Source organism: Eumetopias jubatus, unplaced genomic scaffold (assembly GCF_037043125.1).
Source record: "Eumetopias jubatus isolate StellerSeaLion01/CBP00866 unplaced genomic scaffold, mEumJub1_p1.0 scaffold_15, whole genome shotgun sequence".
Taxonomy (NCBI): domain Eukaryota; kingdom Metazoa; phylum Chordata; class Mammalia; order Carnivora; family Otariidae; genus Eumetopias; species Eumetopias jubatus.
The window spans coordinates 24940845-24954946 of record NW_028274821.1 but is presented as its reverse complement, the minus strand read 5'-3'; the positions used below and the strand labels follow the sequence as shown (position 1 = coordinate 24954946).

Here is a 14102-nt window from a genome sequence, read left to right as displayed (position 1 = left end):
ATGCAAATCTGCCTGTAACTTAAACTTTTTACATTTTTATCTAGGGCAGTTTTGCTTCTTTTAGCCATATCTCTCATTCTAGGGAAACGACCCTATTTAAAGGAAGAACAAGTATCCAGAAAAAGGAACAGTCTGCCCCAAAGATATACTGAAGTTTCCACTACTTCACGCAAAAATAGAAAACCTGCTCACAGTCCTCTGGAGCTAACTTTCTAACATTCCTGTTTGTCCATTCTCCATTTGACTAAACCATTTCCAGAGAATACTAGGATTTCTGCGTAGGTTCTCCTTAGAGCAGCAGTTCTTAACTGATGTCTGTGGATAAGCTATAAAGAAAAGGTACGGGAACGCAAAATTGTGGGCCATCATGTAATCTTGAGCTTTTTACTTCTCTAAATACCAGTTTCCCCATCTACGAAATGGGAGTTTTTAATAGTCTCTTTCTCATAAGATTATTGTGAGGACTAAATGGGATAAGTAAATAGATGTGAAAAGCCTAGCGTCATAACCAGTGAACAGTTACTTTAATATTATAACAGGGATTATATTACAAGTAAAGGCAATAATGTCTGGAGCAACATGTAGCAGAGAGGGTGAGACCTACTGCGGTTACTTTTAAAGCATTTGTGGAGGGAGAGGAATAGCAGAGAGTCTGCTCCCAGTAACTATAAGGTGTCTTTATTTCTGCATCCTGGAGTTGCTGTGACTGTGACAGGGGCTAAGTTATAACTATGGACCAGAGCCTGGGCAGCATGAAAGAACTAATGGGTCAATATAATGGGGTCAAATTCACTTGTAATACAATGCAGGTTGAGCAGAGAAAATGTCTTTATTTAGTCTATAGCAGACCTATCTTCTTTATGACACCACCACCCCTCTTGCCCTGTCCAGCCCGTATCATGATAATTGCTGGAAATATAGGAACTAACTATATGCTCAATCTGTTCAGACCTTGTCCTGGTAATTTCACCATTTTCTTTTAAGTAATTCCCGGCTCTCTTGAATAAGAATATTCAGTTTCTTAGCCTCTTCCATCTTCCACCCTGTGCTTCTCTCCCTAAGGTTGAGTCCAGTGTATGTGATGGTTGGGTATACACCTTTTACTGAATCGTATGGTGTTGAAGGGAAAGGGACCTCCTGAATTTCAGTTGGTCTTTTGGGTGTGACTACTGTCCTTCGTCTACCTCTCTTTGTTGGGCCCTGATGATGAAGCTCAGGGTTGGTATAACCTGTAGTCTGGGCTCGCTTTCAGTTTAGAGCGCGAAGGTGCTTTGGTTTCATCTCGTCTCCTAGTGGCATTATAAATCCTCGTGGAGGCTACTAGGTCTTCTGTCTAGCTTGCTAGCCCAGTGGCCTGTCCTCATCTTCAGTTTTGGGGTCAGTGCCCCATGATAACGGACTCCCATTGGCTGTCAGGATCCATGTCACTTGAGGCCAAGGAGTCTGTAATTAGTCTGTCTTTCCTAGTTGTACTTCCCTGCTCTGTCAGCAAGGCCAGGCAGTCCCATATGGGTGTGGGACCTCTGCACTGCAGTCTGCCTTCTGTCCCTCTGTCCTCAGTGATACCTTATCACCCCGTTTCGGGGCCAAAACTCACAAGGCCAGATCTCAGGAAAATTGGGACACACATCTTTCTTACCATCTCTTTTCTCCTTTCTGCCCTTCCCATGGCTGGAAAATTAGGTAGAGTTTCCTTCTGCTTTCTTTATATTGGTACTTCTGAAATTACCTGTGGAAAAGGTGCAGTTTTCAATCTTGTTATTAGTTTGTCACAGCCCAATACTTTTGTAAAACATGAACTAGTTGTAAAATGAAATAAAAAATTAAAATATATAATAAAAGTCCAGGGGCGCCTGGGTGGCTCAGTCGTTAAGCGTCTGCCTTCGGCTCAGGTCATGGTCCCGGGGTCCTGGGATCGAGCCCCGTATTGGGCTCCCTGCTCAGCGGGAAGCCTGCTTCTCCCTCTCCCACTCCCCCCTGCTTGTGTTCCCTCTCTCGCTGTGTCTCTCTCTGTCAAATAAATAAATAAAATCTTTAAAAAAAAGTCCATCTTTTCATTATTATAACTATTAATATTCAACAGACATAAAATTATTCTGTCCAATTGTTTTAAAGGTTTCTAAACACTTTCAATTTCTATACTTACCCATCATGGGCCAGTAAGAGACAATAATGTGGACCAGCCCACTTTGGTTCATGGCCTCCTTCCTTAGTCCTGCTAAGCATTGGTGGTAGACAGCAGCATCTTCTCTGAACCCCTAGGAGAGCACCTGGGGCCTCTTAAGATGTGGATGGAAATGGAAGGAATTTAGAAGATACTCTTCATAGGACCATGATCTATCTTGAAAGGCTGTTCTCATGCTGCTAAATCCTATTTCTGAATGCCAGAAACAGAATAATACTTTTCATATTTCTACTGTCATAAATTCTAATATCCCCATGGCAGATGGGTGCCTTGGGTAGCCCGACTAAAGGTCATGAGCTCAGAAAGGAAGACTAGAAAAGCACATTTGTAATTTTCAGACTCTTATCCCTGTTACGCTGATTTGTAACACTGGCAAGCCATCGGAAAAAAACAACAACAACCCTAGTTTTGTTAATAAACCCTGATTTTTGCTTCAGTGAGGGGCTGACATTTTTTTCTCAAATAGCCCCAGCCTTCATCTACTTATTTTCTTTCTTGTTGCAAAAATATTTAAGAAAATATTAAATAAATATTTAATGATGGCCAGGTAGAAAAGCAATAAGGTGTTTTCAATTTCTGGTCTCTACAGGAACTAAAGTTAAAAACAGAACAGGAAGAAGCTCTGAAACTGAGAGCTGAGGACCTCGATGCATTTAAGATGAAAAAGAGAAAAGGTTCATTTGGAACAACAGACCAACTCCAGGTTTGTCTATTCTATTCAGTGTTTCCTGCTTTCTCTTTGCTCTGATGATGGTCTAAATAGAGGTAAAAAGTGGTGGACTCTGAATAAAATCTGCAAACACTAGACTTTGCCACTTGAGTACAAATTTTCTAGTATTTCTCCTGAAACGTTTCTCTCATTAAAAAATTACTGTCTCCTCCAGAAATGTGCTGTGTTCTTATTTCAGTAGAAATAGATTTATTTGAATGTTGTAGAATGTAAACATGAAATCCGTTTTCACTAGATTGTTTCCATGGGACTAAACCAGTCTTGATATGGGAATAAAGCTGGCTTATTCCCATGGAAACAATATATGTCTAAGAATCAGAGCCCCCCCCCCATTCCTACATAACCAAATTGTACATGCACCATATAAGATGAATTGAAAAGTTATTGTATTAGTGCCATATTTAAAAAAATGAAATCCAGGGCACCTGGGTGGCTCAGTCAGTTAAACATCTGACTCTTTATTTCGGCTCAGGTCATGATCTCAGGGTTGTGAGACTGAGCCCCATGTCGGGCTGTGTGCTGAGCATGGAGCCTGCTTGGGATTCGTTCTCTCTCCACCCCCCTGCCCCCGTCCCTCCCCTGCTCTCTCTCTCTCTTTCTCTAAAAAGAAAGAAAGAAAGAGAACCATAAACTAATCTCAAAGTTCAAAGAAACAACCTCTTAGTTTTATGTAAATTCAAAATGGCAATTCTAAAAATCTTACTGAAAGAAAAACAAGCACTGAAAACTGTAATTACACTCAAAAGCTAATACATGACCTTCATTCTGAAAAATTTATTTGCTCTTTCTTAAATTTTATGTATCTTAATAGTAAAATTTAGTACATGAATGTCTTCCCAGTTATTTATTTATCTGAGAGAGAGGGAGAGTGAGCACCAGAGGAAGGAGAACACAGGGAGAGGGAGAAGCAGGCTCCCCACTGATGTAGGAGTCCGATGCGGGGCATGATCCCAGGACCCTAGGATCATGATCTGAGCCGAAGGCAGACGAGACGCTCAACCAACTGAGCCACTCAGGTGCCCCTCCAGTTATTTATTTTACTAGTGTGTTTTAGACATTGGTTAAAGTGCTGTCACTCTGACATTCTGTGCTGCTTGGTAATAATATTTCTGGGCAGAAAGGGTATGCTGGGGAGTAAGAAAGGTAGGAATGCAAAGAATAGTGAGACCTGTTTTTCAAAATGTTAAGGATCTAAATTTTAAATGAATATGATAACAAAAAGATTCCCACAGCTTGCACTATATTGAGTTAAACATATTAATAAAACAAAAACAGAACTTCCATGTTTTTCAATACTGCAAAACAAAAACCCGCTTTCCAGAATTTGACTTTAAATAAGAACGAAATTAGAAGGTAATCCATATGAGTATCCGAAGAGCTTAGAATAGGACATTGATTTGTAATGAAGCTCCTTTATAAGAAAGCATTTAAAATTGGAACTGTGTGATAGGAACCTTTGCTATTAAAAGAGAAAAAACAAATCAAGAAATTTTCAGAAAACTTCCTAAGATACAGTGAATTATACAAATCATAACCTTTATTATGTCAAATGCAGAAAAATCTACTCATTTATTAGTTTCCCTAAAAAATTTGTATTATGTGTACTCCTTATGCTACTACTGTAGCATTCTTCAAAGCACTACTAAGATATTACTTACTCTGTGAGGCCAGCACTAACATTCCTTCCATTTCCCAGACAGAGCCAATCTCTCCCTCCATTTTTGCTGACACAGTACCTAGGAGTTAGGTGTATATAGCATTTATTATCAACGATCATAGTTTTTCGGGTTTCCCTCCTATTGGAACAGACCTTACAAAAGATGTTACTCGTCTTTCAAACCCCACTCACAGTCAAGGAGTGTTTGTAGAGTGTTTCAGCTAATTGGTAGACTTCATAGGGTCTCATCTATGCAGTTTCTAAGGCAGAGTTGGATATAACAAAACTAAAGTATTTCTGTAGTTCTGGGATATCCTTCCTGTTCCTTTGATTGTAGAGCTACTATTTTAGGCTTCAGTATTATTTGGATGTGATAGTGCTTATAGGGCCATGCTATGTAGGTCTGGATGGAGGACTGCATAGCTCTGAATCTTCTTTGGTTTGGCCATTTTGCTCTCTTTTTCTCATGCATATTCACTGTTTCATTATTTTTTTAACTATTTTTTTTAAGATTTTATGTATTTATTGAGAGGAAGAGTGAGCAAGAGTGAGGGAGAGAGCGAGCTGGGTGGGGGAGAGGAGCAGAGGGAGAGGCAGAAGCAGACTCCCTGCTGAGCAGGGAGCCCGATGTGGGGCTTGATCTCTGGACTCTGGGATCATGACATGAGCCGAAAGCAGACGCTCAACTGACTGTATCTCACTGTTTTAATACAGATTTCTAGGCACCATTTTTATCAACCTGGAGAAGAACTGGGAAATAGTACTGTATCGATTTGTTTTCCTATTACTTGTTGGTTAGCTGGCGTTGCTTCGTTACTATGTCCACAGCACAGATGGGCTCTTGGTAGAGCTCATCTTGGACGGTCATATTCCATTCATATTTTTGTTTTCTTTGTTTCTGGGTGTCCTCAATTCAAGAGAATACTAAGATGCTTCTTTTGGAAATCTTTCCAGCTCTGTTTATTTTATAATTACTTGATGTTGACAGGCTACAGTGCAGAGTGCATTCCCATGCTCCATCATATGTGGCATCCACTGTATGGATTCATTTATTCACCTTTTTAATTAATTGATAGAATCAGGCATTCATTCAGTTAGCCATCTGACATTTTATTGAAGGCCAGTCACAGGCTAGGAAGTATACCAGGCACTGGGGATAGAGAGGGAGAAGAGACAGTCTCTGCAGTCCATCAAGGGCTCAAGAAGTGGAGGGAGACTGTAGGGCGGCCAGCAGTCTAAGTGCTGTGATGAAGGTACGCTCCTCTATGTCAGAGAAGATCCCAGCATGTTCTCAGAACTAACTTTAATATACATGTGGAAAATTGTCAGCTCTTTCTTTGTCAGCCTTGAAAATCCCAGACTCCAACATATTTGGGGAAGACATCTTAATTCCTTATAAAACACAGCAAGATGTTAACTGGAACCACTTCTTGGTGGGTTTAGACAGGAACACTGTTTTATTATTTTCACTGAGAGTTTTTAAAAGTTCACTTAAGGGCGCCTGGGTGGCTCAGTTGGTTAAGTGTCTGCCTTCAGTGCAGGTCATGATCCCAGGGTCCTGGGATTGAGTCCCATATCGGGCTCCCCGCTCTGCAGGGAGTCTGCTTCTCCCTCTGCCTGCCGCTCCCCCTGCTTGTGCTCTCTCTCTCTCTGCCAAATAAATAAAATCTTAAAAAAAAAAGTTCACTTAAGGTGTCCCAGATAGTTTAAAAATGTTCATTTAGGGTGTGTTAGTCAATCAGAAGTTCTGTTATTACCATATATGTCTTATGGCAGAAGAAAAACAAATGATGTAACATTTCTTTGGAATTTTAATGTAGAAATTGGATGAGCAAAAGAAATGGTTAGATGAAGAAGTCGAGAAAGTCCTGAACCAACGCCAAGAATTGGAGGAGCTGGAAGAAGACTTAAAGAAGCGAGAGGCCATAGTTTGTAAGAAGGAGGCCCTGTTACAGGAGAAGAGCCACCTGGAAAATAAGAAGTTGAGATCAAGTCAGGTATTCTCTTTGTTATGCTCTTTGATTGTGGTTGTAAGCCAATGAATGAGGATTTTTTTTTCCCTAAGAAGTAAATCAGACCGCTGTGAACTTCGAAACCCAAAGAAAAACTCTCCTCGTTTTCAGTTTATTTTGCATGTTAGTGCTTATTTAATGACCACCACTAAAATCTGTCGCAATTTTGACATCAAATGTTCAATGTTCTGCCAAGTATGATTTATTATTAACTTCTTTTGGCATTTACAAAATTATGGTAAAATATATGTAACATAAAATTTGCCATTTTGACCATTTTCAAGTGTATGATTCAGTGGCCTTAATCACATGCACAGTATTACACAACCATCATCCTATTTCCAAACCATTTTATTACCCCAAACAGAAAGTCTGTAACCATGAAGCCGTAACTCTTCATTTCCCCTGGCAACCTCTATTATAACATAGGTGCATATTTAAGACATAGATTGTACTGTTTGATGCTGTATAGAGAACACTGGTAATTTGGAAAAATAGACTTAAAAATGATCTACTACTACCCAAAGTTAGGGGTTTGCAGGGTATCTTTAGAAGAAAGATTTTATGTAATGAAGATTTGTTCATTTTTCAAATTATAATGACATGGGGACCTTTACAAGAACTTTTGCTGGAGAACTCGGGTTTTGTGAGCCAAAAAAAAAAGTGATTTTATGAAGGAGTTTGCCTCAATTTCTAGTTCTGAAAAAGGAATGATTGTCGTGGGAGTAGAAGAACCAGGAGATAGCTTTTTTGGATGTAGCTATAGATATTTTCAACAATAGCACCAACAGCATCTGAAAATGAAGCTGGCTTGCCCCAAACTTGAAGAGGACTTTTTATCCAGCAAGCCAAGGACACACTGAGTAATGGAACAGAGAGGATCAGTGACCTGCCTCTTTATTAGACCTGCCTTTCAGCCAGCGTCTAGACCAGTAGGGTCTGAGATGATGGTGGCGTGTTCTTAACCTCTCCTCCTAGGTATAGCAGGTAGACAAGCATGGAGACCTGTATTTACCTCTGCCCTGTCCTCCATTCCCCAGTCGTGTTGAATAGCTATTAGCACCAGGCTGTGGGACACAGGGGTAGGTGCAGCCCCTCCAGTCAGCCTAGTTGCTGGTGCTGTATCCAGGTAGCTTGCTCATGCTGGCTGTCAGGGTCAAGTTATAAAAGCTATCCTTCAGAACACATCAATAACAGCAAAGGAGATGAACAAATTAAAGTATCAAGTGAGTAAATACAAGAAAATAAACTGGGACCTTTATTATATGTTCTGTATCACAAAAGAAAAAAAATAAAAAGGAATAAGGAGGAAAATCGTTTTCCTGAAATAAGTTTACTTCATGATCCAGGAAAAAAAAAAAGAAGGAAGTTTTCCACTTTTAACACAATGTAAAATTTAGGAGTAAGAACATACTGAGATAAGGAGAGGGTACAAATAAAACCCCCAGTAGAGCAAAGCAAAATGGATTCTTTGAAGATCGTTTTAATGAAACAGAAGAGAAACTTGAGACTGTTATATTGCTGGGTTCTTTTCTGAACAAAATATAAATAGATTACATCTTTTTTCAGTGTTTAAGAGATATACAAGGTTCGATCCTATGCATTTCGAACAAGGAACATGATATTAAAAAATACTATTTTCATCCCATATACGATTTCAAATCAAAATAAGTCAAAGACCTAAATGTAGAAATAAAACTATAAAACTCTTAAAGAAAACAAAGGTGTAAATCTTTGTGACCTTGGGTTAAGCAGTGGTTTCTTTGATATTACACCTGAAGCACAAGCAACAAAAAAATATTAAATAAATTGGTCTTAATCATAATTAAAAACATTTGTTATGCAAAGGCCCATCAAAAAAGTGGGTGTTGAACCCACAGAATGGGGGGAAATATTTGCAAATCCTATACCTGATAAAGAACTAGTATCTAGAATATATAAAGAAGTCTTAATAATAAAAAGACAACTCAATTAAAAAATGCACAAAGAATCTAATAGACATTTCTCAAAGAAGATATACAAATGGCCAATAAACATGAAATGATGCTCAACATCACTAGCCAGCGGGGAAATGCAAATCAAAACATAGATGAGCTCCTACTTTACACTTACTAAGATGGCTGTGGTCAGAAAAATAGGTAAGAAGTGTTGGTGATGATATGAAGGAATTGGAATTTTCATACACTACTTGTGGGATTGTAAAGTGGTGCAGTTGCCTTGGATAACTATCTTGCAGTTCCTCAAAAGGCTAAACATAGAGTTACTGCATCACCCAGCAGTGCCACTCCTAGTACACATCCAAGAGACTCAAATGTCCATCAGCTGATAAACAGATAAACAGAAAGTGGTATATCCATACTGTGGAATATTACTCAGGAATAGAAAGGAATGAAGTTCTGATCCATGCTACCCCATGGATAAACCCCAAAACATTGTGTTAAGGGAAAGAAGCCAGCCACAAAAGAACATGTATTGTATGGCTCCATTTATATCAATGTGCAGATGAGGCAATTCCACAGAGACAGAAAGTAGAATAGTGGTTACTTAAGGCTGGGCTGGGGATTGGGGAAGAAAGGAATGACTGCAAATGGGCATGGGGTTTCATTCTTGGGCGCGATGAAAACGTTCTAAAATTGATTGTGGTGATGGTTGCACAACTCTGTGAATATACTAAAAACCATTGAATTATACACTTTAAATAGGTGACTTAGGGGCTCCTGGCTGGCTCGGTTGGTGGAGTATATGACTCTTGATCTTGGGGTTGTGAGTTTGAGCCCCACACTGGGTTTAGAGATTACTTAAAAAATAAAACCTTGATCAATCAATAAAATAAATAGGTGAACTGTATGGTATGTGAATTATCTTTCAATAAAACTATTACTCAAAAAAAGCTATATATCCATAAAGGGGGGAAAAAAAGATAAGACAACAGAAGACAAAACATTACCAAGAAATGTAAAATGGAAAGCAATAGATAAGTAGTTACTGACGTAGCAGAAGAGGCTGAAATCCAAGCGCCTTGAGAGGGACATGAATGAGAGCCATGGCTATAGCATTAGCCTTTTTTTTTTTTTAAGGTAATAACAGCTTTATGAGATAGAATTCACATAGATAAAATAAAAAAAGACTCAGCGAGGCACCTGGTGGCTCAGTTTGTTAAGCGTCTGACTCTTGGTTTCTGCTCAGGTGTGGGGCCCCACGCTCAGCGCAGTCTGCCTAGGATTCTCTCTCCCTCTTCTTCTGCCCCTCCCCCCTGCTCATGCATGCATTCTCTCTCTCTAAATAAATCAATAAGTAAAATTTTTTTTAAAAAAGCCTCAGAAATGAACGGACCAAGATTTTCAGAAAGCAGGAGTGAGACATAAGGATGAAAACAGGGAATTATCAGGAAACCATCCTTTTCTCACTCTGAGACTAGACAATTTATTTTCTGAAGGTTGAACCAGGTACAACAGACGGTTGGGGTAAGTCAGAATACTCACAACAGGGAATGAATGAAAGTCCAGTCTACATATGAATCCTGCGATAGCCATTTCCTAACCCCTACTTGGATCCCAGAATGCTGGCAGCCAGATTTACACCTCCCAGCAGGACATTGGCAGATTTTCTGAAACAGTCCTTGAAAAAAGGCCTAAAAACACCCTTGGGTACCCCAACTAAGTGGCCAGACCCCAGATATATTCTATGGTAACAAAGCATACCCACCACACAGCATATCAGCATTTTCATACCTGGGATGACCATTTCAGGAATGCTACTAACATGAAAGAGACTGGGAAGAAAAGAAGCCCAGAGACATTAGAGATAGGGGAAAGAGCTGAAAAAACTTCCAACAAAACCTTAATATCCTCAAGGTGGTGAAAGATGATGCTCTATCCATAAAATGGGAACTGCTGGAAATTTTAAGGGTTGGAGGAGAACATTGAGGAAATATCCCAGAAAGTTAATAAAAGGATAAATAGAAAATAGGAAAAAAAAATTTTAGTTGGCAGATTATAATCCAGGAAGTCCAACATCCAAGAAATAGGAATTTCAGAAAGATATAACAGAGAAAACGGGAGAGGGGATTATCGAAGACAATATACAAAATTTTCCCAGCACTGAGGACATGAGACTCTAGATTGAAATAGGTCATCAAGGGCCCAGCAAAATGAATGCCAAAGGCTTATCATTGTGAAGTTTTGAGTACATTACGGGAAAGAAAGATCCCGAAAGCTACCGGACAGAAGAGATGAGTTGCTTACAAATCTCAACAATCAGAATGGCACTGGACTTCTCTACCTTCTTCAGTAGAAACTAAGAGACCTGCAGCAGTCTTCCAACTCAGAAGGAAAGTGATTTCCAATCAAGACTTCTCTCTTGAGCCTAACTCTGAATAATAGGAAGGCAGAATAAGGACATTTTCAGGTGAAAAAATGGCTTCCAACCTAGTGTGTCTCAGAAAACTACTAGAGGATGTGCTCCACAAACATGAGGTCATCAGCTATGAAGAAAGAAGACTCAGGGTCCTGAAAGTGTGATCCAACATGGAAATTCCCAGGATAACACCAAAAGGAGGTCCCAGAACAACTAGTTTGGAGAGGAGGATGGAGACTTCAGGCAAAATGTTTCCAGAAAAGAATGAAACAAAAAGACTCCCTGAACTCTGAGAAACAGAGAGTTCTAGAGGGGAGGGGAGTGGGGGGATGTGTTAGCCTGGTGATGGGTATAAAAGAGGGCACATACTGCATGGAGCACTGGGTGTTATACGCAAACAATGAATCATGGAACACTACATCAAAAACTAATGATGTAATGTATGGTGATTAACATAACATAATAATAAAAAAAAAAGACTCCCTGATTTAAGTTTGGTCAAGTGAAAAAAACAGTATTGAGAGGAATTGTATAGTTCTGTGGGGGAAGAATTAGTAGATGGTACCAAAAGTTATATCCTATGGAAAAGGGTCATTTTATACTAGATAGTTCAGCTGTGAATAATATTCACAAAGCCATGCAAACTGAGGATTGATTGATTGATTGATTTTTAAAGATTTTATTCATTTATTTGAGAGAGTGAGTGAGCGAGATAGAGCACAAGCCAGGGGAGGGGCAGAGTGAGAGAGAGAGAAGCAGGCTCCTTGCTGAGCAGAGAGCCAATGTGGGGCTCCATCCCAGGACCCTGAGATCATGACCTGAGCCGAAGGCAGATGCTTAACGCCTGAGCCACCCAGGCGCCACAACAGAGTATTGATTTAACATAAAATTGCAACATAGCTTATATTGGGAGACTAGAAGAAGGGAAGTAGAGGAGGCATAATGGTGCCAAGTCTTTGTCTTCCATAATAGTCAGTCCGTAGGTAATATCTGAAATTGGTCATGTTACTTAGAAGCATGGACATTAACACCAGGAGAAACGGCTAGAAAGGTTGAAGATGATTGTTTCTGGGGAGTGGGACTCAGGTCAAAGGGTGAGGTAGGGGGCTGCTTTAAAAAATATATATATACACACATATAATTAACTTAGATGCAAAACTATTTTATTTATTTATTTAAAAAAATTTTTTTTAAAGATTTATTTATTTGAGAGAGAGAGAATGAGAGATAGAGAGCACGAGAGGGGGGAGGGTCAGAGGGAGAAGCAGACTCCCTGCTGAGCAGGGAGCCTGATGTGGGACTCAATCCCGGGACTCCAGGATCATGACCTGAGCAGAAGGCAGTCGCTTAACCAACTGAGCCACACAGGTACCCGCAAAACTATTTTAAAAATTCTCTTAGGTTAGACCATAATGAGGATCTCCATTACTTTAACTGGCCATATTTTCTGACCAGAATGAAATAAGAGTAGAAACAAATTATGTGTTTAAACAGCACCAAACCAGATCTCAATCTTTAGGGAAATTATAATATACTTAGTTACAAGCCATATAACCATGTAACAGGCCAAGGAAGGAAAGTTTAATTTAGGAAATAATAAAAAAGAAAAATACCACCTTTCAAAACCAATATTCTGTGGTCTGGTGTGGCCAAGCAATACCTGGCAATAAATTCAACATTCAAATCTCTCTTTTTTTTTTTTTTTTTGTGAGAGAGTATGAGTGGGGTGGGGGAGGGAGAGGAGAGGGAGAGAGAGAATCTTAAGCAGGCTTCATGCCCAGCGCAGAACCTGACACAGGGCTTGATCTCACCACCCTGAGATCATGACGTGAGCCAAAATCAAACGTCAGACACTTAACCACTATGCCATCCAGGTGCCCCTTGAATCTCCATTTTTTAAAAAAAGACATTCAACTTAAGATTTTAGGAAATGAAACCCACCCCCCAAAAAACCCCACGAGAAAACAACAATGTGGAAGCTAAAAATATATTCAGTTAGTAATTTTCTCTATTTTTCTAATTTATATGCTGTCTGGATTTCGAGTAACTGTTTTTGGGGTGTTGGGCTGATTGTGTCTTTTAGGTCTTAAACAAAGATAGTTTGAAAATATCAACTCGCCTGAACTTGTTGGACCGAGAGTTGTCTGAAAAGAATGTAGAGCTTCAACGCAGCACAGCTGAGGAGCAAGTAAAGATTTCAGAGCGAGTTCAAGCCCTCCAGAAAGAAAAGGATCAGCTACAGAGACGAAGGAACAGTGTGGATGAGAGACTTCAAAATGGTAGTGTGTTATCACCTGAAGTAAGTCGGTACTCTGTAGAACTGGAAGTGCTCTATGATGGGTCACTGCAATGATTGCCTCTGTCTTTGTTAACTTACACATAAAAATGAGAAATCTGGTCAGCTTTGTTTCCTTGAGACTTTGTCAGATGTATCGAGTTTACCTGGCTCCTATTAGGTGCCATAAGCCGTGCTTGACTATGAACTGTGATATCCTCATACACGGGTCCATGAACATGGCCCCTTGCTGGCATTGCCAGGGATTGGGAAACTAACACTTCCCTTGAATAGGGCCTTTCTCAGCTGAGGTTTCTCACCTGACATCACAGAATACAGAAGATGATTTGAAGGGACTCTTCCTCAGTTCTTTCAAAGAGAGCACCTACCTTCTCTCTGCTTCTTTCTTGAACAGTTCTAGGTAATCTGTGACATACTATGGATGGCTAGGGCATTAAGGGTTAATTCTTTCAGAAAATCCCAGCCTTTGAGAGCATGTTCCAGCCAAGTAGATGCATGGAATTCAAATCCCAATAAAAATACCTTTGATAATTTATCAGTTACTGATAAATTATTGAACACTACATCTGAAACTAATGATGTACTATAAGTTGGCTAATTGAATTTAAATTTAAAAAAAGAAAATATAAAAACAATATAAAAATAAAAAAGATACTTCTGAGTTTGAGTCTTCATTTATGAGGAGCATATGACTCCTCTTAGCTTTCTTTTTTAAAACTATGTAAAAGATACTACACTTATCATTGTCAAATTCCCCCAGACTTTTGTCTTTTTTCAAAATTTTACATCAGTTGGCAACCCCATCCCTTACTTTATCAGACAAGTATGAATTTTTGAGCCTGAATTTTCTCTGCCAGTATTTATTG

General features: G+C 39.4%; 1 protein-coding gene across 1 annotated transcript in view; it reads left to right on the top strand.

Moving 5' to 3' along the window:
* The window catches only part of KIF27 (kinesin family member 27), an 82666-nt gene that overhangs the window by 54195 nt on the left and 14369 nt on the right, over positions 1–14102 (top strand). Inside the window, exons 11-13 of the mRNA XM_028122328.2 lie at positions 2775–2888; positions 6393–6569; positions 13024–13239. Coding sequence (XP_027978129.2) covers positions 2775–2888; positions 6393–6569; positions 13024–13239 — 507 coding nt within the window. The remainder of the gene's footprint in view (positions 1–2774; positions 2889–6392; positions 6570–13023; positions 13240–14102) is intronic.